Below are 21498 nucleotides of genomic sequence, written 5' to 3'. Positions count from 1 at the left end.
TCTGCTCCACTACCAATCGCAGGAAATCATTCGAGCACATGGACATGTTTACTAATTGACAGCTTAACCAATTACTTGCATATCTCCTGCGATCTCCTAACCGTTTACTCATATATGTACACTCATGGCTTTACTGTAGAAACCATGGAATAGAAAGATTCATAAAGTTTCCATCTTTCTTATCTTCCTCTGTTATCTTGCATTTCTGTTTACTGCTAATTTACAGGTTGCTTCGCAAAAAACGTTCCTTAAAGTTTGATAGGACCATAAAGACTACTCAATATTTTTGTACAAAATATTAATAATTGAGGGCTCTTTTATGGGATTAACAAAATAGGATCATGATTTCTATTTCATTAATGAATGCTCTATTGCACTATTTTGGATCTCATTTTAACATCTTACAAATCACCTTTTCTGTCTTAATATTCTATTCTATGGCTTTTTAAATCCATTTGGATTAATGCCTCTATTGCTACCAATACTATGGCATATATGGCTAATGAGCTAGTTGAAGTTGATGCTACACAGTAATTTCTAAATTCTAAATTAGATCGTATGGCTATGGCCCTTGAATGCTTTGCTCCGATCGAGGGTAATTTTGCTTTGGAGTTTATTCAATCTAAAAATTCTAAATTAGATCGTATGGCTATCTTCCACAACTGTATAGTGCACTTCCACATCCTGTACCTCTGATGAACTTGGTGTTACCTTACTTTATATTGAGTAATATTTGACCAAAGAGCAATTTTCATACGGTCTGTTCAGACTATTTCAAGTATTTTTTGAAATACTAAGGCAAAAACAAAAAGAATCATTATGTGAAGTTCCGTGAGTACACTTGATCTTCAATTATATTTTTTGAGAGTATATTTTTAGAAAGTATGGACTCATCTAAATAAGGATAAATTATTTTGTACAGTCACCGAACCGTCTATAGACGAATAAGGCTGGACCACATCACTCGTTACACAGTGGTATACAACATCAGCACAAAACAAAATATTGATGTTGCACATCCTGATTTTCCTCGAGATGGTATTCGGTGACCGCACAATAATTTCTGCTAAAAAAGAAAATTGATTGTTCTTGGTATCTCCATTTGGATGGCATTGTTTGACAGCATTTTTTTTTTCTTTTTCTTTTTCTTTTTTTTTCTCCATAATACATTTTCCCTTTAAATTTTTAGGTATGAATGTTTATGAATAAGCTATTTCTTAACTCTAAATTTTAAAAATTATTTTTAAAAAATAAATCTAATTGTTGCATGCCATCGTTATTCTCTCACCATATAACAACACATGCTGATATGGAAATGTTCATATATTTTCAAGTCGAATGCAATAAATTAACGGTGATTAATTTAATATATATCACTTTAACTAGCTAGGTAAGGGATCCCCTCAAACTACGGCGATTATTAGACTAGCCAGCATGAATAGGCTTCTCTTGCTTTTTTAAGGCCAGGAATCTCTCTCTCTCTCTCTCTCTCTCTCTCTCTCTCACTCACTCGCTCAAAGCATATTCGAAGAATTGAAGCCGGACGGCAGCGGCGGAGGCCATGAATCCAGTAAAATTTTGCCCCGAATGGTATAACGGGATTCCCATTCTCATTTATTTAATTATTTGATTAGCTTGTGATACCTCTGCTTGACATAAATTATTGATTATCCCGTGCTTGGATGTACATGCAGCAACAACCTGCTCTACCCATTTGAATATAGGGAGCTCAGGACCTTCTGCTTTTTCTGCCCCACCTGCTACCATCAGGTTCTTCTGCAGCTGATTATTCATTTTATTTAATTATTACACGTTTATGGATCCGTATTATGTATCAGGTGAAAGCCGATTAAGGAAAAAAATTTATGAGGCCTTTCAGGGAGGTATAATCCCTACTAGTTTATGTTTTGAATTAGAATGGCTGTCCTTTGGTAATTAAATAAATTAAAGAGGCGTTGATGATGATATTGAGGTGTCCCATTTTATTATAATTATCGTCATTATCTGATTAACCGTTAGGGATCTAAGCCTAATATTGATCTTTTTCTTCCTTGGAATGAAATAATTAGGATTGTTGCAGGCTACAATATACGCGGCGATAGAGTTGTAATTCTACGTCTTAGCATTGCACGGATATCCAGCTCATACACATAGAACACAGATTTTTTAAGTGGAAAACCCTGTGAAGGGGAAAAATCACGGGGCCTAGCCCGGTTGAAAAGATTTTACTAAAATTTGAGTTTAGTACAGTGAGCTGACTCGTCCTTGAGGGCGATCAGATTACAAATGTCAATTGTATGTTTGAAGTCTGGTGTTACTTGAAAGTTGGGCCGTCAGTTAGTAATTTGATAGTGACTTTACATAACTCTGACATCAGTTGATGGTATGGCGGAGTTTAGGGCCTCAAGTAGTGTCTAGCGAAGGAGAGGGTCTCAGATGGTGGTCCGGCAAAGGCGAGGGCCTCAGGTGTTGGTCCAGCAAAGGCAAGGGCCTCAGGTGGTGGTCCGGCGAAACACCGGCGGTGGTCGAGCAAAACTCTGGCGATGGTCGAGGAGGAGCTTCTTCCTTCTCTTCCTTCTCGTCCTTCTCTTCTCTTCTTCTCTTATTATCTTCTTGCTTTGATCCCTTTTCAAGAGAAATGAGAGGTATATTTATCAATTTTTGGAGTGGCATGACCCGTAAATAGGTGAGAGATCAAGGGTAAATGGGGAGTGGTTGGAAGGACGATTGATGTTTAAACCCTTGATCATGGGCCATTTGATGGACATTTGAACATCTTATTGATGCTGAAATTCAGTGATTTAGGGCTTATAAGATTCATCTCGTCGAGCCGCTCGATTCGACTATAAGCACATTTTGTTTGGAAACCGTTTGGTAATCCAAATTGTGGTATGAACCCTGCAACAACACTTCTAACCCTTGATTTGGACTTGTTTGGGCTCGAATTAGGTAGAATTTGGTGTCGTTGGGTTCGTATACTCGAGACGCTCAGTTTGACTATAAGTTTGCTGAAAATAAGTTCTGATGTTCCTAACTTTAATTTTGGAAGTTTCCAACTTGATTTTGCTTTGAGATTTGTGCTTGATCAAGATAATTTTTGATGACATATTAGTTGCCCCGTATTTTCAAACGTCGAATCCCCACAAGTCCAAAAATATGTGTTGTAACTCATGGGAAAATATTCAGGTGATTTGAAATTCGAATGTACTTTGACTATGGGCTTAGAAGTCCCGAATCACTTTAAAAGTGTCAAAATTTTGTTTGAAATGTTGAAAAACGGTTTCAAAGACTCAAAAATATCCAATTTGGCCTTTTCGGGGCACAAATCAGTCCTTAAATGAGTTGGGACAGACCTGCCATCGCCGGCCACCACCAACCGCCATCGCGCCGCCGCCCATGCTCCTGTACGCTCCAGCTAGTCCGAGGCCTACACGCCCGCCAGCTCCAGCCTGCCTGCAACCCGCACTTTCTGGACAGTCCGTGCCCGTGTGACTCATCGGCTAATTATAATTGGATGAGGGACTAAAATGCCCCTCCTCCAATTATAAATAGCCCCCCTAGGCTTTGAAAATTCGCACCTCTTCCTCTCCCTCTTTTCTTTCAATTGAGGCATTCCATTGGTCCTCCCAAGGCACCTCTTTGTGGAAAAAAGACCGGAGATCCTCCTTTTCCACCCAACGCCCTCCTTCTCTTATTTCAATTAAGACATTCCCTTGGTCCTCCCAATACCCCTCTTTGTGCAAAAAAGACCGGAGATCCTCCTTCTCCCCCTAACGCCCTCCTTCTCTTCTTTTAATTGAGGCATTCCCTTGGTCCTCCCAAGGCCCCTCTTTTCATTCTCTTGGTCCTCTGAGCTCCTTTCCCAGATGGGTCAATTTACTAGTGACATGCATGGGCGTATAATATTCAGATCCAAATGGTTGGATTTGCGTACCCATGATCCTTCAAAGAGCTAGGCTAGTGCATTTTTCTTTGTGAAAAATTATTAGGGCCTTATAGTGAAGTGGGGGAATATGAAGGATCTATCAGCCCCTCTGCATGTCGGGGAAGAAGACATAATGAGGATCCTTAAGGTTCCAGTCATCCAACATCTTCTATACGAGGTTCATTTCATGAGTAGATACACAGAGAAAGAATTCTTATTCAAGTTCAGGCTGTCATTTCATGCTAGGAGATCTGATGCAAGGATGTTGAAGCCATCTTCCATGGTTCTTGACCCCCCTACCCCAGCTTCAAAGGTGGCTCCTAAATGACCGGCAAGAGGTGAATACCCCTAGGTTATAAAGAAGAAGAGGTTGGAGGAGACTGCAACAAATACTGACAAAGCTCTACCTATCTCTTCCCCTGCCAAGTTTCACGTCCCTGGGGATGTCTTGAACCATCAATATATTGGACACCGCAAAGTCGATGACCTGGTGAGTAATATCTTCATAATATTTCTTCTTTCTTTCGTAAATTTTGACATAATTTTCTCTATTATTTCAGTTGTCGCTCCTTGGGATCGAGCTTACTGAAGCTTTGAATTACTGAAATAGTGAATTTGTTAAGATCAAATATCTTCAAGGAGAGTTTAAGTGAAAGTACGATCATAAGTCCAAGGAGGCGATGGTGCTAGAGGGGGAGTTGAACGAGTGCAGAACTAAGTTGGCCAACACAATGCACTATGTGTCTCTTCAAATCTAGTAGGAAGATCGGCATTAAATTAATCTGGCGAGGCACAAGCGATAATCATCGAGCTTTTAAAAGATCGAAAGGCCTCTGACGAGAAGATAACATCACTTGAGACAAAAAAATAAGATGTCACATATTCTTATAGCTGAGAAGGATGCCGCTCTAGCTGACTCAGAACCTTCAAGAGTCATTAAATATTTTAAGAAGTCCATAGCTTTCAAGACCATCTTCTAGGATCACGTTGAGGAGGCTCGAGATCATATCTATAAAGTAGAATTAAAGGCCTTGGAGCAGCAGTGTATTGATGATGGATTCATTCGGGGCTTTTTGAAGGGAGTTCGCCTGATACAGTAGAAGACTGAAGTTCAAGTCAAAGGGATGACCCCTAGCCAGGATTTAGATGAATTTCCATTAGACTCTGATGGTGATGAGATAGAGAGTGAGCTACATAAGGTTTTTGCTATTTTGGTGGATAATGAGATTTTAGATATTGAGTAGCATTTTTTTATGCTCCTTTAGTTGTTTAACCTATCTGAAGTTATTAATTAAAACATTATTTAATACTTTTTAACATATATGGAAGAGGTCAGATTGAATCCCTCTGGAATTAATCATCCATTGATTGAGTTACAATAATGATTGTGTGTTGCTTTTATCATGAATTTCAAGATTGAAGTTCACAGCTTTTGTGAATCTATCAATATAATTTTACTTGAAGAAGATAATAATATAACTCAAGGAAGGAATATAGTCATTTGTATTAAATAAAGTCATACTTCCCTGAGATAACATAGGGATGAAGAAGCTAAAAATACCATAAATAATAATGTTCAATATCGAAGACATGCATCACTGAAGACACACAATACTAAAGATTTATAATACTTCAAACAAATAGCACTATAGTGCTCTACTAATAGTACTTGTGGAGATTGTCTACATTCCATGTTCGAAGAAGCATCTTTCCCTCAGCATCCTTCAATTTGAAAGTCACGAGTTTCACCACAGCTGCTACTAAGTGTGGACCCTCCTAAATAGGGGAAAGTTTATTGCGTTGAGGGCCTTTTCCTACTGCCTTGATGCTGCGTAGAACTAGATCTCATATCAATATACGTCATGGTTTCATTCTTTGATTATAGTAATGGGAAACTCTCTTGTGATATGTAGTAACCTTAAGCATCGCGTCATCTCTTGCTTCTAGAAAGAGGTCTAGACTGTACCTAAGATTTTTGTTGTTGTTGTTGAAGTCAAAAGTTTGAACTCTATGACTTGGGACTCCAATGTCAACAGAAATAACTTCTTCTGTGCCAAAGTAGAGATTGCATGGGGTTTCTTTTGTTGGAGTTCTTGCGGTGGTACGATTGGCCTAGAGGACATTTGGGAGCTCATCAACCCATTGCCCCCTAGCCTTCTCCAGCCATGTCTTAAATCCCTTCAGAATAGTTCAATTAGTGACCTCCGTTTATCCGTTAGTTTCAGGATGGGCCATAGCCGTGTGTATTAGCTGAATGTGGAGATCTTTGCAAAATGTGGTAAATATCCTTCCAATGAATTGCATTCCATTATCGGTGATAACTTTTGTGGAAATGTAAAAATGACATATTATGTTCTTCCATAGGAATTGTTTGGCATTTGCTTCGGTGATTTTTGCCTGAGGTTCCGCCTTCACCCACTTTGTGAAATAGTCTACAGCCAAGATGATGTACTTCCAACTACCTGTGGTTATAAAAGAGAGTCATACTAAGTTAATCCCCCACTAGGTGAAAGGCCAGAGACTCTATAATGTTAAGATCTCTATGATAGTTAGATGGGTGAGGTTGGCATATAATTGATAACTATTATATTTTCGCATGAGATCTAGCACGACATGCTTCATCATTGGCCAGTAAAATACCTATCTCAGGACTTTTTGGGCTAATGCCCTTCCACCCATATATTCTTTACAAATGCTTGAATGTACTTCTCAGAGTGCATAATTTTCCTCGAAAGGAGGAAGGCACTTGAGGTAGGGTCCCGAGAAGGCTCGTTTGTATATATCTCCATTAATAATAGTGATGTTTGTCACCTGCCTCCGATGTCGCATTGCCGTAATTAGGTGTTCAGGAAGAACACCATCTTATAAGAAAGTTAAAATGTGATCAATCCAAGAAGCCTCTCTTAACTCATCGATTGTTTGTATAACTCTTGGGACTTGAACACTTGGAAAGTGAATCTCCTCGACATACTTCCTTTTGAAAATGCCATCGCTTGTAGAAGTATCCAGTTTAGAGAGAGCGTATGCTCGTGTGTTCTGCTCTTGGAGGATATGGACATTCTGATGCTTTATTATTTTGGCCAAAAGAGATTTAACCTTTTAGCAGTATTGGGCTAATAACGAATTTTGGGTGTCAAATTCTCCTTCCACCTGAAAGGTGACTAGTTGAGAATTGGTGTGAACCACCAAGTCATGCACTTCCTAATCAATTGCCAGCCTCAAACCAGCGATCAGGACTTCATAATCGGCAACATTATTTGTTGACAAGAATTTCAATCTAAGTCCATATTTGAGAGTGGTTTGCTATGGGGAGATTAATAAAATTCCAGCACATGCACCATAACTCCCAGAAGCTCCATCAACATGTAAGGTCTAACATAAGAAATAAGGAGATGTATCAAGTGGTTCATCAGAGGCGTGGTCAGTACATTCAACCACAAAGTCAGCAAGCACTTGTGACTTGATGTCGGGTATAGGCAAGAGCTGGATGTTAAACTCTCTAAGCTCCCCTGACCATTTGATCCATCTTTTAGGTGCCTCAGGTTTTTGGAGAATACTTCTAAATGGTAAGTTTGTATAGACCCCGATCGTATGTGCTTGGAAATAAGGGTGTAACTTTTTAGATTATAAGACTAATGCAAAGGCTGTTTTATCTACTAGTGGGTAGCATGTTTATGTCTTAGAAAGCACCACCTTCGTCGGACCAACACATGAGGCACTCTCCTTTCCCGGACCAACACCTGAGGCCCTCACCTTCGCCGAACCACCACTTGAGGCCCTCGCCTTCGCTAGACACTACTTGAGGCCCTAAACTTCATGAGACCTTCAACTGACACCAGATTTTTGCAAAGTTACTATCATACTACTAACTGACGCTCTAACTTCTAAGTAACACTAAACTTCAACCATACAATTGATATTTGTAATCTGATCGCCCTCAAAGACCGTAGTAGGCGATGGAAGTTGGAAGGATCGTTGTCAGCAGGAAATAAGGGTAAGAAAGAACATTGTATGGCGATGAAGGTCGGAAGGACTGTAGTAGGTGATAGAGGTCAAAAGTACCGTAGTTAGCAGGAGCAAGGGTCAAAAATATCGTAGTTGTAAGGCAGCGATCCGATGGAAGTACGTACGTTATTCGATGGTCTGGCAGAAGTCTGACTTCTATTCGTGGTTCGACAAAAGCTTAAGCCTTAGCTCTGGTTTGGTGGTGGTTTGGTAGAACCCTGACATCAAGCGGTAGTCCAGCAGAATTTTGGTGTTAGGCAGTGGTTTGGCAGAATTTTGATGTCGAACAGTGATTCAACGAAAGTTTAGGATCATGCGATCGTCTTGATGGAATTTCAGAGTCAAGAGGTGGTCCGACGAAACTCTGACATCAGGTAGTGGTCTGACATCATTTAGTGGTCCTCATAGAAGTTCAGTGTCAGGCGGTGGTTCTGACGTATGTTTGGCATTAGGTGGTGGTCCGACAGAACTCCTCTGTTAGATGGTGGTCTTGTAGAACTCCAGCATCGAGCGACGGTAGAAATTTGGCATTAGGCGGTGGTCTTAACGGGAGTCTGGTGTCAAGCAGTGGTCCTGCGAAACTCTTGCGTCAAGTGGTGGTCTAGCAAAACTCTAGTGTTGGGTGGTGTTCTGACAGAAGTCAGGTGTCAGGTGGTGGTCTTGATGGAAGTTCGGTGTCAAGCAGTGGTCTGGAAAAAATCTGATGTCAGGAGGTGGTCCTGACGGACGTTCAGTGGTGGAACTCTTGCCAAATAAACTATTTAGATTGGAAGATGTTAGATGCAATGAAAGAAAAAGGAAAAATATAAAAAAACACGTAGGGAAGAAAATTAACAAAATAAAAAATAAAATTATGGATCATACTCTTTATGTAGTATTATGTATATTTTTAGCCCGATAATGGATTATAATTTAAATCACATTCATTATTATTATATATATGAGAGAATAGATTTGAAAACATAGTTATAAATTTTTTTCATTAATTATTTCAACTCATTATAGCATATGAGAATAAATGCAATGTAAATGAATTGCAAAGGAAAATGTAGTACCATATAATGAATGAAGAATCATGTTAGTTAAACTAGAACGCCTTGTGATTAAGCTATAAATGTTATAAATCATCTTAGGACACTCAATAAAGTGAATTAAATGTTGTCTGTCGTATAGAGATGATGTCTAATAGTTGAAATTATTAATATGTATGCCATATATGATAGAGTGAGGATATATGATAATCTTTTTTTTTTTTTTTTGGGACATTTAGGCCATTTAAGGCAAACTCACACACACAACGCATACACATGGACTCGAACCTTGGACCTCTTAGTTGGAAGCCTAAGCTCTCAACCAATTTAGTTGGGTAATTGAAATTTTGACACTAAATATATGTTAGGAGTTGAACTTAACTCCTAGGATATGTCTGATTAATGATAATGACATAAAGTTTATTTATTAGGCTTTATGCTAAAATTGGGCTAGTGTGGAGTTAAGCAATCTTGTCCATAGGCGTTATGGGAAGATTTTAAATAATATTATCTTTATGCTTAATGAAGTAAGTGTTTTCTTTCTGGTAAATAATTGTTTTTATGTCATCTAAGCCAAATAGAATATGGGCTATATCACTCCAAATGTTGTCTTTATAACTATTTATTTTTTTAGGGAATTAGACATCTATATGTCACACGAAATGAGATGTGATTAACTCAATTATCATGGACACGGTCGTGCTTCAATTTTTTTTTTTTTGAAACCCACAAAAGGGACCTACGCGGTAATATTAATAAAAAAGATAAAACTCCTTAGGGATCGAAAGCTCTATAAAATAAGACATTTGAAGTAAAAATTAATGAGCCTATGATCCAAATTAATACAACAAATAAATGGAGAAATAGAAAAAGCTAGGGAACACCAACCGAAGCCAGACACCCAGAAGCATTCAATTAGAGACCACAGCCGCCAGCTAGAAACAGAGAAAACAACACCACCCAAATAAAACAAGAAAACGAAAATTAACATTACTTGAAGAGAAGTAGTGCTAGACCCACTAACTAACCACTTACAAGAAAAATAGCCCGTCGAAGCCCCCACAAACCCAACAAAATAGGAAACAAGACAAGAACCATAGCTACAAAACAAAAATAGAGTTTTTCCCATAAAAAAAGCCCCAAAAATAACACTCTCACCAACAAGCCATAAGTCCAAACCTTACTGACCACCAACAACATCAAAAATAAAGACAAATGACATGAACCAAGGAAGCACCACAAAATAAATAAATAAATAAATAAATAAATAAATCAGGTGGCTTTATCACTAGGAAACTTATTTTGATTTTCATTTTCTTTCTTTTCTAACCTGAGTGCATTAGAAAACCATCATCGGACACTTTCACCACATTAAGGTCACTATGCTCCATCACACTCTTAGAGATGTCATCATACGACCCTCCATAACTCAGACTATCAACATAATTAGACCAAATCCAGCATAATGATCAATATGATTAGTAGGATGCGCAGTCCCAACATGAGCATTATAAAAAACCCATCAATTAGAGAAACAAGAATATTAATAATGGTTACCATATCAGAAACATCCAAACCATCATGAGCACTCCACTCGGGCTACTCACCAATATGAACAACCACCCCATTACTAGCATTGATGTTAGCTGGCAATTCCATTGATTCCAACATAGGAGAACTAGCTAATTTATTATCAACGCTATTAGTATAGAAGGATTTAAAGAGGATAAATCAACAAACACATTAATATTACAAGCAGGAGCCTCTAATTGATTACCATAGTGAACAACAACATGTCTAAACATATTATTGTCCCCCATAGCATTGTCAATACCCTTAGTGATCTCAATAACCGAACCAACAATAGGTAATCTGGCATCCACAACACTACCAAATTAGAAACATAATGGACATATATAGGTGCCACACTGGGAATATTAACATCCTCATTAATGCCAAAAGAAGACAAAATATTTATTTTCTTAAGAACACCATTTGGTAAGATAAGCCTCCAAACAGCAAAGACCAAGAGAGAGAAGCTCCAGCTTTTTTAGTATAAGGCAATTTTTGAAATCTTTAAATCGTGCGTCTTTAGCTCCACTCTGATGACGTCAGAGGATCACCGGCCTCCTTCTATTGGTGGTTCTTTCAACATTCTTCCTCCTTCCACGACTGTTAGGAATTTCTCACGTCTCGTATCTGGATAGTCTCCTCCAGCTTTCAGAGATTATGACTTTGATCAAGATGAAAAAACCAGGTTCAAGAAAGACTGTCTTTTGATTATAAATGATGGCGGTTTATTAAATTGAAAAAACAAATGAAGTATTGGAAAAAGGCAAGAATGTGTTATTCAAAATTTTTGTTAAAAATCAACCGAAAGTTTCTATAATCCGTGACTAAAGTTCTATAGCTCAAAATGTTTTTGGCTCCTCTTTTCCTCCTGGTTCAAAGATTAATCTAAGTAAAGATGATGGTTCAAAATCTAGTAGTTTTATTTCTATTAGACAAGAAGTTGATGAATTAAACCCTGTCAGTGTTCAAGGTCCAGATGGTGTGATTTCAAAAGCTTTGAAAGGTATGGATTTATCTGCTAAACCCAAGGAGTAGGGGAATTCAAGCTTGGTTCAATCAATGTCAGATATGAATAAGTTTCATAACTGCGTGTCAGAGGAACTTGGTAATTGCCTTTTAACAGAGAATAATTTGGAGGCCCCTAAAAAATAGTCAAGTAATGAGTTGAATAATGCTTGGAACAAAAAACCTAAAATAAATGTGCTTCATCTAAACATTGGTGAAGGTTTTATTGAAAATGGTTCAGTTGTAAAGTTGCAATAAGGGAATGAATTTTCAAATTCTAGCAAACTCAAAAAATCCCTGGTAATTAAGATCTTTGGGGAAAAAGTTCCATTTCATATCATAAGTCTAGAACTGAGAAGGCAATGGAGCTTATTTGGCAAATTTCACTTGACTTAACTTGGAATGGGATGGGTACTTTGTGCATTCGTTGAACCTGATGCTATGGAGATGGTCTTAACCAGTGGACCTTGGTATGTTAATGAAAACATTGTTGGAATGAACAGATGGTCTCCATCATTTTTCACCTACATCCTTCAAAGGCTTGATTGCTCCTATATGGATTCGGATGCAAAATCTCCCTTTGTAATGTTGGGATGAGATTAATGTGTGTAGAATTGCATCTATGGTGGGTACTCCTTACCTGTTTGATGGAAACATGTTCGAATGGGGTAGAAGAGAATTTGCGAGAATTTGTGTTCGTGTTAAACTTGATGAAAAATTACCTTTGGGAGTATGGGTTGAAGGCAACTTGGGCAAATTTTAGCAAAATATTGAGTATGAAAGGTTACCTACCTTTTATTTCAATTGTGAAAATATAGCGCATTTAAAAAAAAACTATTTGAGAAGTGGAATAAAAGCTTTTCAAGTGTCTAATCAAATCGGAAACCAAGCCAAGAAGATAAGCTCTGAAGCTGATGATAGGGTTAAGAATGAGGATGCTAAGAAGACAATTTATAAAGTTGAAGTGGCTAATAAAGTGGTTATCGAGCATGGGTCCATGTGAATTATCGAAAGAAAAGGTTTGCATATTCTAAATTCAACAATATTGGGCTACATTCATTGAATAAAAATAATGGTACAGAGGTGGGAAGCATGGTTATCCCTATTGTTGAGAAGATTTCTGATGTAGGTGCTAAAGATGTTGCTGAAAAAACCATTGCAGATACAACATTGAAGAATAAAGAGGATATTAGTACTAAATTTACTGTTGATGAGAAGGTGAATGAAATAGAAAAGTCAGAAATACATAATAAAAGAATGGGAACATATATTGAAGATGCGGGTGGAATGAAGTCCATACATGAAGCTGGAAAGTAAAACAACTTGAAAAAACAATTTGCTGTGGGAACGGAGAATGATATGACTCCGCAATCACTTGGTATTTTCAATAACACCAACAAATTTGATGTGTTAAATTCTGTGGCTGAGGAAGGGGAGATAGTTGAAGTGATATCATCTCCTAGAAATTCTTTTATAAAGGAAGCAAAAAATGTTGTAGACAAAGTGGAAACAGTTACAGTGAAGAATGATGAACTGAAAGCTAAAGGAGGTTCTTCTTCTAATATCAAGAAGAAAGGTGTTAAACAATTGAAAGAATTGGGGCCAATTAAATTGGTTACTAGAAGTAGGATAATGGAAGGTGATATAAGGGAGAAAGTGGGCAACTCTTCCCCTCTCATCCATTAATGGACTCTATAGTTTTTTGGAATTGTAGAGGAGCTAGGAAAAAGGAAGCTTCTCTATATCTCAAGGAGGTTGTGAAGGATCACAGTGTCTTTTTTGTTGGGTTCTTGGAAATTAAGTTCGCTTCTATTGACCACAGGGAAGTTGATTCTTTCATTGGAGCTGGATGGCAGTATTTTCAAGTCCCTTCGGAAGGGTCGTCTAGAGGTATTTTAGTGATTTGGAAAAATAAATTTACTTCATTTAATTTGTTGCATTATTATTTTCAATTTATAGTTGGTGACCTGGATATTCCTAATAAAGGTAGATGGAGGGTAGCAACTATTTATGGTATTAAAGATGTTTATAGAAGAAAGACACGTTGGGATAAATTGGAAGCATATACTAGTATTGATTTCTCTATGCAGATAGGTGGTGATTTCAATTTTCTACTTTCTAAAGAGGACAAGAGGGGTGGAAGAAGATTCATATTTTCATTGGGTCCCAAAGAAATGAAATCGTTCATGGCTTGCAGTGATCTCCATGAGGTTGGATGTGTTGAGCCAAAGTTTACATGGTTTAACGATAAAATAGGTGCTGATCGGATTCCTGAAAGGTTAGACATATTTTTTGTGAAATTGACACCCATTAACTTGTCTCACCATATGGTGGTTAAACATCTCCCAATAGTAGCATCAGATCATTGTCGTATTTTGTTAAATATTTTTGAATCTTTTCCGAAGATGAAAAGATCTATTAAATTCGAAGATGTATGGGCCTCCTTCTCGGCCTCTACTGTTGTGTTGAAGAATGTTTGGAACAAGAAAAATTTTGGAAGTTACTCTCAAATTCTAAACTACAAGATGAATAGAGCTTTGAAATCCTTATTTTTTTGGAGTAAAGCCAAGTTGAAAAGCTTAAATCAGAGTAAGGAAGTCCTTTAAAGGGATATATTAGAACTCCAAACAAAAGAAGTAGAGTTTTGTCAACTCTTGGCTGAAGAGGTTTGGTTACTCAAATCAAAGGTAGAGGAGTTGAATTCTACTTTGGCTCACCTAGCACATGGTGGAGGCAACGTCCAAGGTAAAATGGATTTTAGAGGGTGATTATAATTCCAAATTTTTTCAATCATTTGCTAGTCCAAGGAGGAATGCAAACTTCATTTTTAGTATAAAAGATGAAAGTGGAAATATGGTGGAAAATCATAAACAGATAGAGGAGGATCTTCTTCAATTCTTCAAAGGGAAATGGCGTGAAAGAGACTGCTTGCTAGAAGGGTGGCCAAAACCATGGAATTGTCTGGAAGAAGAAGATATCAAATTGTTGAGTAAAGACTTCTCATTAGAAGAAGTGTATATTTTGATAAAGGAAACTGGTGGGTATATAGCTCCAGGGATTGATGGCATAACTTATTCCTTTATTAATAGCTATTGGGAAATCATTAAGGATGATTTTTGGAAAGCTTTGCAACAATTCTTCTCAATAGCCTAAATGTGTGATGATTGGAAAAAAACTCTTATAGTGTTTATTCCTAAAGTGAGTAATCCTATGACTCCTTCCAATTACAGACCAATTAGCTTATGCAATACTATCTACAATGTTGCTACTAAGGTCTTATTAAACATATTAAATTGTATCATTCCTAAGCTGATTTCCAAGGAGCAAGTGGCATTCTAAAAAGGGAGGTATTTGACAGATCATGTCCTCATAGCTCAAGAAATATTTCATAAGTTCATGTACTATAAATCTGCTAAGGGTTTAGTCTCTTTCAAATTAGACATGGAACATGCTTATGATTCCATGGATGGCCAACTCTGAGTAAAGCCCTGGAATAATTCAGTTTCCCTTTATTATTTTCAAAACTAATCTTGGAGTGTGTACAAGATCATTACTTCTCCTTGTTGATCAATGGAATTCCTTCTGCTTGGATCAATGCTAGATGTGAATTCCGACAGGGATGTCCTTTGTCGACTTATCTCTTTATCCTTTGTTCATAGCTTATGTCAAATGCTTTTATGGAAAATGAGTCCATTGGGGTTCGGGTTAGTCAAAATGGTCCAAGAATCTCGTATTTGCTTTATGCATATGACATTATTATTTTTTATGAAGCAAAGTTAAAGATGGTGAAGAAGAAGATAAAATATATAATTGGATTGGACAAAAGGTAAATGAGAACAAATCCAGAATATTATTTGGTAAGTTTGTTAAAAGAAGGAAAAAAGAGAATTATAACTCATATCATGGGCTTCAAAGATGTTAAGGAGTTTGCTTATCTTTGAGTTAAAGTTTATTTAAGAAGACTAGCAAAGATGGATTTCCAATTTATCAATGATAAAGTTTTAAAGAAGCTGAACACTTGGGGAGCAAAATTTATTTCTTTTAGCTAGAAGGATCTCACTTATTAAGAGAGTATTACTTTCACATCCTACTTTTCATTCCACTTTTTCGTTAATTCCGAAGAGTATATTACATGAAATTGATAAGCTATGTCGAAATTTCATTTGGAACAAAATGAATGGAGGTTTAGGCCTTCATTATGTGAGTTGGAATAGATTGTGTGATCCTTTGGATAATGGAGGCCATGGGTTGCATTCATGCTTTAGTAAAGTTAGCCCTTTAAGGGCCAAACTTGCTTTGAAATATACTCAAGATGAAGATTCATTACTACACATGACTCTTTACTTGAAATATGGTTCTCTATGGGAATATGGAGGTGGGAAGCAGCCAGGTTCGGCGACTTGGAAAATAATCATATACGAAGGGAAATTCCTTAAACCAATTGTTAGGTGGTGTATAGCAAATGATGAATCTATTGATATCCTTGAAGATATCTGGATTATGGACAATTGCATAAACATGTGGCCAACATTTGTAACGTCTCAAGAAATCAATGTAGGTTCAAGGACGATTGATAATTTTATCTCTGAAGGAAGATGGAATATTATTGAATTAAAGAAGCATTTTGGGAAGGATCTAGTAGAATTGATTTATAAGATAGATATTTGTTCAAATCTATATGAAGACCACCTGGAACTTATTTACAAAGAATCTGGGGAGTAAATTCAGCTTTGGCTTCGGCTGCTTTGGTGCATCCTCATCCCATAAACAAAATCTGGACTTCATTGAAAAGGGCAAAGCTGAATGCTCGAGTGGAGAACTTTTGGTGGAGAATATTTAATAATGCTTTACCAACTTATTACTTTTTATCATATAGAAGATTGCAAAGGAATGAACAATGTCCAAGAGGATGTAATGAAGTTGAAGATATAGATCATGTGGTAAGAAATTGTAATAAAATAAGTGAGGTGTTTCAGCATCTAAAAAAGTTGGGCTTTGGAATTCTAGCATTTCATTCTTTGAAAAAAAAGTTGCAAATGGCTATCTTTAGAAAATTCTTTAATTGTAAAACTATTTTGAAATGTGATATACTTTACATGGAAAGAGATGAATGAGTTGGTACATGAGAAGTCAGAAAGGAACTCATTATACATTCCAGCTTAATCAATATGTTATGCAGAAGTTTCCAATGCTTTTAATTATGTTAATTTGGGCCGGTTTGGTGCCAATTAGCATTTGTTGTTGGAAAATTGTTGGCATCCTCCTCCACTCGATTGGATTAAGATTAATGCTGATGCAGCCTTATTACCATCCTATAAAGGGGGAATTGGTGACGTGTTTAGAGATCACAAAGGCAGATTTCTTGCAGCTATTGGCAAATCATGTATACATTGGGATATTTCATATTTGGAACTTCTGGTTATAACATCCATCAAATATGTTATTAATGATTGGATGTTTAAGTATAAGGGACTTATCATTGAAAGAGACAATGCAAATGTCATCAAGTTCATTTAAAAAACATTCAAAAATGGTGGACAAGGTGTAGAAGATCTCTCGTTTACCAAAGATTTTAATTATGTGATTTTCAATTATATAAAGAGTTGTAATAAGTTAGCAGATTTATGTGCTAACTATAGGATTTTTAGTTCTTTTTTTTTTTGGGAGGATATTTATGTTAACAAGATTCCTCCTTTTATCAAACTATTAGAGGAGGAATCTGTAGGTTGTACTTTGTAGGTGGCTTTTTCCCTTCTTTTTAGTTATTAATGCAAGTATTGCTTCTTCCAAAAAAAAAAATAACGACACCATTTGGCTTTGGTTCATCATTCAAGTTGTCTATAATTATGGTATGTTTATAAATTACATTTGCAGCCCTCAATATATAAATAACCTGTACTCTCATCTTAACAATTCAAAAATATAATAAATAAATTATTTTCTTCTTTCATTCTCGATTCTATTTTGGCAATGGCTAACATCTCAAGATTCCAAAGTGGATTTCTTTGGCAATCTATTAATTGGACTTAATCATGGTGTTTCATGTATCGTTTTTATGTAAGTTCTAATAAGTAATATCTTTGATGTTTTAATTAATTTTTTTTTTCTTTTTTTTCTTAATGGATTTACTAATTGGTTGGTTCGGATTTTGTCTAGAAGTTGAGGGGGTAGACTAGTACGATCAAGAAGTAGCTAACCACCACCTAAGGTTTTTCACAGAGGTAATAATATGAATGGCTTTTTCTCAATTTTGAGGGCCATCTAAGTCAACCTTATTCGCTATGTCTAACTTAATAATAAACCTTTCACAAGTTGCCAATATTTATTAGAGTAATAGGTTCTAGCAATGAAGTCTTTATGAATGTTAAAAAAAATCTATCACCAACATACTATCCAACATTTTCTCTCAACTTAAGGATATATTTTCTTATCATTATGTTGGGCATTTCTTTCATTTTCCTAAAGAAAAGATTGTTCAAACATTATTTGATAGATATTATCATACCATTTAATTTAAGTTTAGATCAACCTTGAGAAGAAAATAAAAGAACATTGTGGACCTCCGAAAGGGCACCGTTATAGCTGCAGGATTGCAGAGGGGTATACAACCGCATCCACCCCGAGGGATAGAGACGATCGTGGACCTCCACGCTCCTCGCAAAAGGGCCGATGGAAGGGTAGATTGGACCATACATACGATTAACCATGGAGGATAACTTCTCTCACCTACGCACCATGATGGGTAATAATATGCATGGCCTGATCGCAGTCACGAGTTTTTTCCACCCTAGACATCAGCTCGGATGGGATTTAGTAGATGTGAAATTTAGTTTTCCATGGGCGTAAGCCCCTATGGTTAATTACATCTCAGGCTAGAGCCTAAGAAAACTCTCGATTAAAGATCATACATTATCTTTTCTACAAATGAGATTGGCACAAGGGCGAAGACTAAGAAGTCCTACTCAAAAGGAAAGAAAGGGCTCAAACGGCTTAGTCAAAATGCAGGGTTCATACCAGCATTCGGAGGGACTAAGGTACTAAAGAAAAACTGGAGAAAAGAAAGCTAAGCCCTTGACACATGCGTGAGAGAATGATGGAGGTGGTGTTATCCATGTGATGTAGATAAGTAAGATTTATAGTCCCTGAAGAATAGGGAACTTACCCACTATTTAGGCATACTATGAGACCTAGTGTAGTAGCCTCGAATCCTAAATCTAAGCTGTGTTTAGTGTTCAACAAACAACACTAAGACCTGTATCCTAACTAATACAGTGCAAAATATGGACTTACCCCGGCCTAGATTGGGGAGCCAGCTAACCACCTAATCACTTTAAAACCATGCTATCAGGTCATTTTATGAAAGATGGGTGGGTGATATAGTTTTTGAAAGTTAAGGTTGACATACAAAGGATTTCCTAATTGGCCTTGTACTTATGTTGGGTAAATGCTCCTAGAGCTACTGTAATTAAAATTTTTAATTTAATTAGTTTTTAATGTAATATATACTAGTTAAAATTCTGAATCATGTATGCTTTAGACTTTAAAAATAGACTTATATAAAAATAATTTTTAGAAGGAGACTAGACTTCCCCAGGTCCGGCGCTTCATCCTCATAGGCCAGATTATCCAGACTCTATCCGTAGGCAGGGAAGTGTCTTATAGAAGGAAAAAGAAAAATGCAATAATATGCATGCGACCCCAGAAGATTCCAGCTGTTCACTAGGTCGTTCGGTTTCTATGTTATTTAAACTTTAAAATTTAAATATTAGTTATGAGTAGAAAAAGATTTTAGTTCTTAAAGAGCCTAACGAAATCCAGGCTAAAATAAAATCTACATGTAAAACACCAATAAACTAATAAAAGCATGCAACCCTAGAGGCACACGATCACAAGTAAAACACATCAGTATAGTCAAACTAATTAATAAATATCTATAGGCCAACAACCCTTAATTACAACCCAGGGTCTGCTGGAAAGTAAAATGGTTGGGAACAACTACTAACAACCCTGATTTTTAAGCCTATGATTGACGCAAATGACTTTGAGTGGGATATTGGATCTTCAAGTTTTCAATCTTCTTGGATTTCTTCTCCTTGGAATCTTTGGATCTCTCCTTCTTGGACTCATTCGATCTCTCATCCTTGGACTTCTTGGATTCGTCCAAACGAAGAGACAATCCCCTTTAGAGGGTGATGCCTTTTCTCTTTGGATATCTAAAAGCCATATAAACTCGATCTTTCAAATAAAAGAAGACTCTCTCCTTTGAGGATGCCTTTTTCTTTTGGAATTCGAGTCGGATAAGAATATTCTAACTCAAATATCACTTTTACAACTCTCATCAATTATTATAAATGATTACATTAACTGAAAACAATAAAAAAAACATAGATTCTCCTACATGGTTATCCTAATAAAAATTCCAAACAGTTTATAATCCCAAGCAGTTTATATATAGAGAAAATAACTCATCACAACCACACTTGGCCATGCTCTAAATTATTGAGGGCTAAGTAGTTTTTGGAGCACCTTTAGCAGTTATTATTATTGTTTAACCCTTATTTATTTAAAGGGGGGCTGAGCAAATTCTGGAGCACCTCTATAAGACATCATTAAAAATCATGATATTTGCCCCCCACCCCCTCTTTTTTTTAATGCTGCATGAGCATGGCCACCTGCAAGAAAAGTAATATATATCGTCCCTAACCTAGGGGTAGATCTAACGCACATCACATCAATCCATAGTGCAGTAAAAGTAAGCAAATACAGCAGAAATTTTTTACAACATGCAATAAAATCTCAAAAAAAACCTAACACACAACAGAGAAGTAAACACCGTCCTAGCCTAAATCTTGAAGTGGTGTCCTAGTAAACAATTATATGTGTGTGCAAGGCTTGTGTGGTTAGAATAGGTCCTAAGCTAGGTAGTTAGTTCAAGTTGCCTAAAGTTTGAGTTTGTTGTAGGCCAGGAAAGAAAATTTTAATTAAAGTTTAAATGTTAGTGAATTAGGGTCCATTTTAATCAATTTAGTTTTATTAATCCATTTTTAATGCTTAGGATATTGATAATTAAAGTTTAAGTTGCATTAGCCAATTTTGAAAAGTCTCAGGTCCTCCTAGGTGCTAGATTGGGGGGGTCAAAAAAGTTACTATAAATAATATGCTAGATTTGGGGCTCCTAACATTTTAGGTAGATACTAAACCTTAAGGTGATTAGCTAGGCTTTGAGTTTGATGGATTTGGAGTTTCCTATGTAAAGTTATGAATTTTCCAAGTTTTGGACAATTAAGGGAATTATTAAAATTGCCTAATTATGGGTGATTTTATGGTTTTGATCCAAATTAGCTCCAAATTTATTGGAATAATCCCCAAAGGTCAAGAATGACCTAAGAAGGTGTTCCCAAATGTTTAGGAAAAAATTGGAATTTTTAATAATTTTTAATTAACTAATAGGGGTAAAATGGTAATTTTGATTAAAGTTGAAATTAAGGGTCAAATTAAGGTCAACCTAAGGTGTCCTATTTATTTAATGTTAAGCATTTAATTATAAACAATTCAAGGTATTATGGGTAATTTGCTGAGTTAAAATTTATTTATTACAATTTTTAGAAGGTATAGGGCACTATTTAATGGGTAAATTAGGGTTTGTTAATTAGGGAGTCTAAAGAGTCCTAAAAATTCCTAAAAAAATTTGAAATGTTCAAGATGCCTCTAAGTTTAAATGTTGAAGTTTTCATATCAATCAATAATATATCCTAGCCTCTAGAATTTTTTTAAATTTGCTAGACATGTCCTTAACTGTTGTCCTTAGGATGTCGCTATATTGAGTGGGTTTAAATGGAGTTTTCAAGTAACCCTCAATGTAACAATGCATGGAATATATAAAAGCAGTAAACACATCATATCCTTAGATCTAGAAGAGCTTAAATTAAGTGCACGTGCATCCTACACATGCAAAATATA

General features: G+C 36.4%; 1 protein-coding gene across 1 annotated transcript in view; it reads left to right on the top strand.

The window, feature by feature from the left end:
- Positions 1 to 1354: 1354 nt before the first annotated feature.
- LOC110112763 (DNA-directed RNA polymerases II, IV and V subunit 9A) overlaps positions 1355 to 21498 on the top strand; it is a 39471-nt gene continuing 19327 nt past the window's right edge. Inside the window, exons 1-2 of the mRNA XM_020845083.2 lie at positions 1355 to 1590; positions 1695 to 1770. Coding sequence (XP_020700742.1) covers positions 1562 to 1590; positions 1695 to 1770 — 105 coding nt within the window. The 5' untranslated portion in view covers positions 1355 to 1561. The remainder of the gene's footprint in view (positions 1591 to 1694; positions 1771 to 21498) is intronic.

The sequence above is a fragment of the Dendrobium catenatum genome, unplaced genomic scaffold, assembly GCF_001605985.2.
Source record: "Dendrobium catenatum unplaced genomic scaffold, ASM160598v2 fragScaff_scaffold_754, whole genome shotgun sequence".
Classification (NCBI taxonomy): Eukaryota; Viridiplantae; Streptophyta; class Magnoliopsida; order Asparagales; family Orchidaceae; genus Dendrobium; species Dendrobium catenatum.
This window is presented reverse-complemented; position numbering and strand designations above follow the sequence as displayed.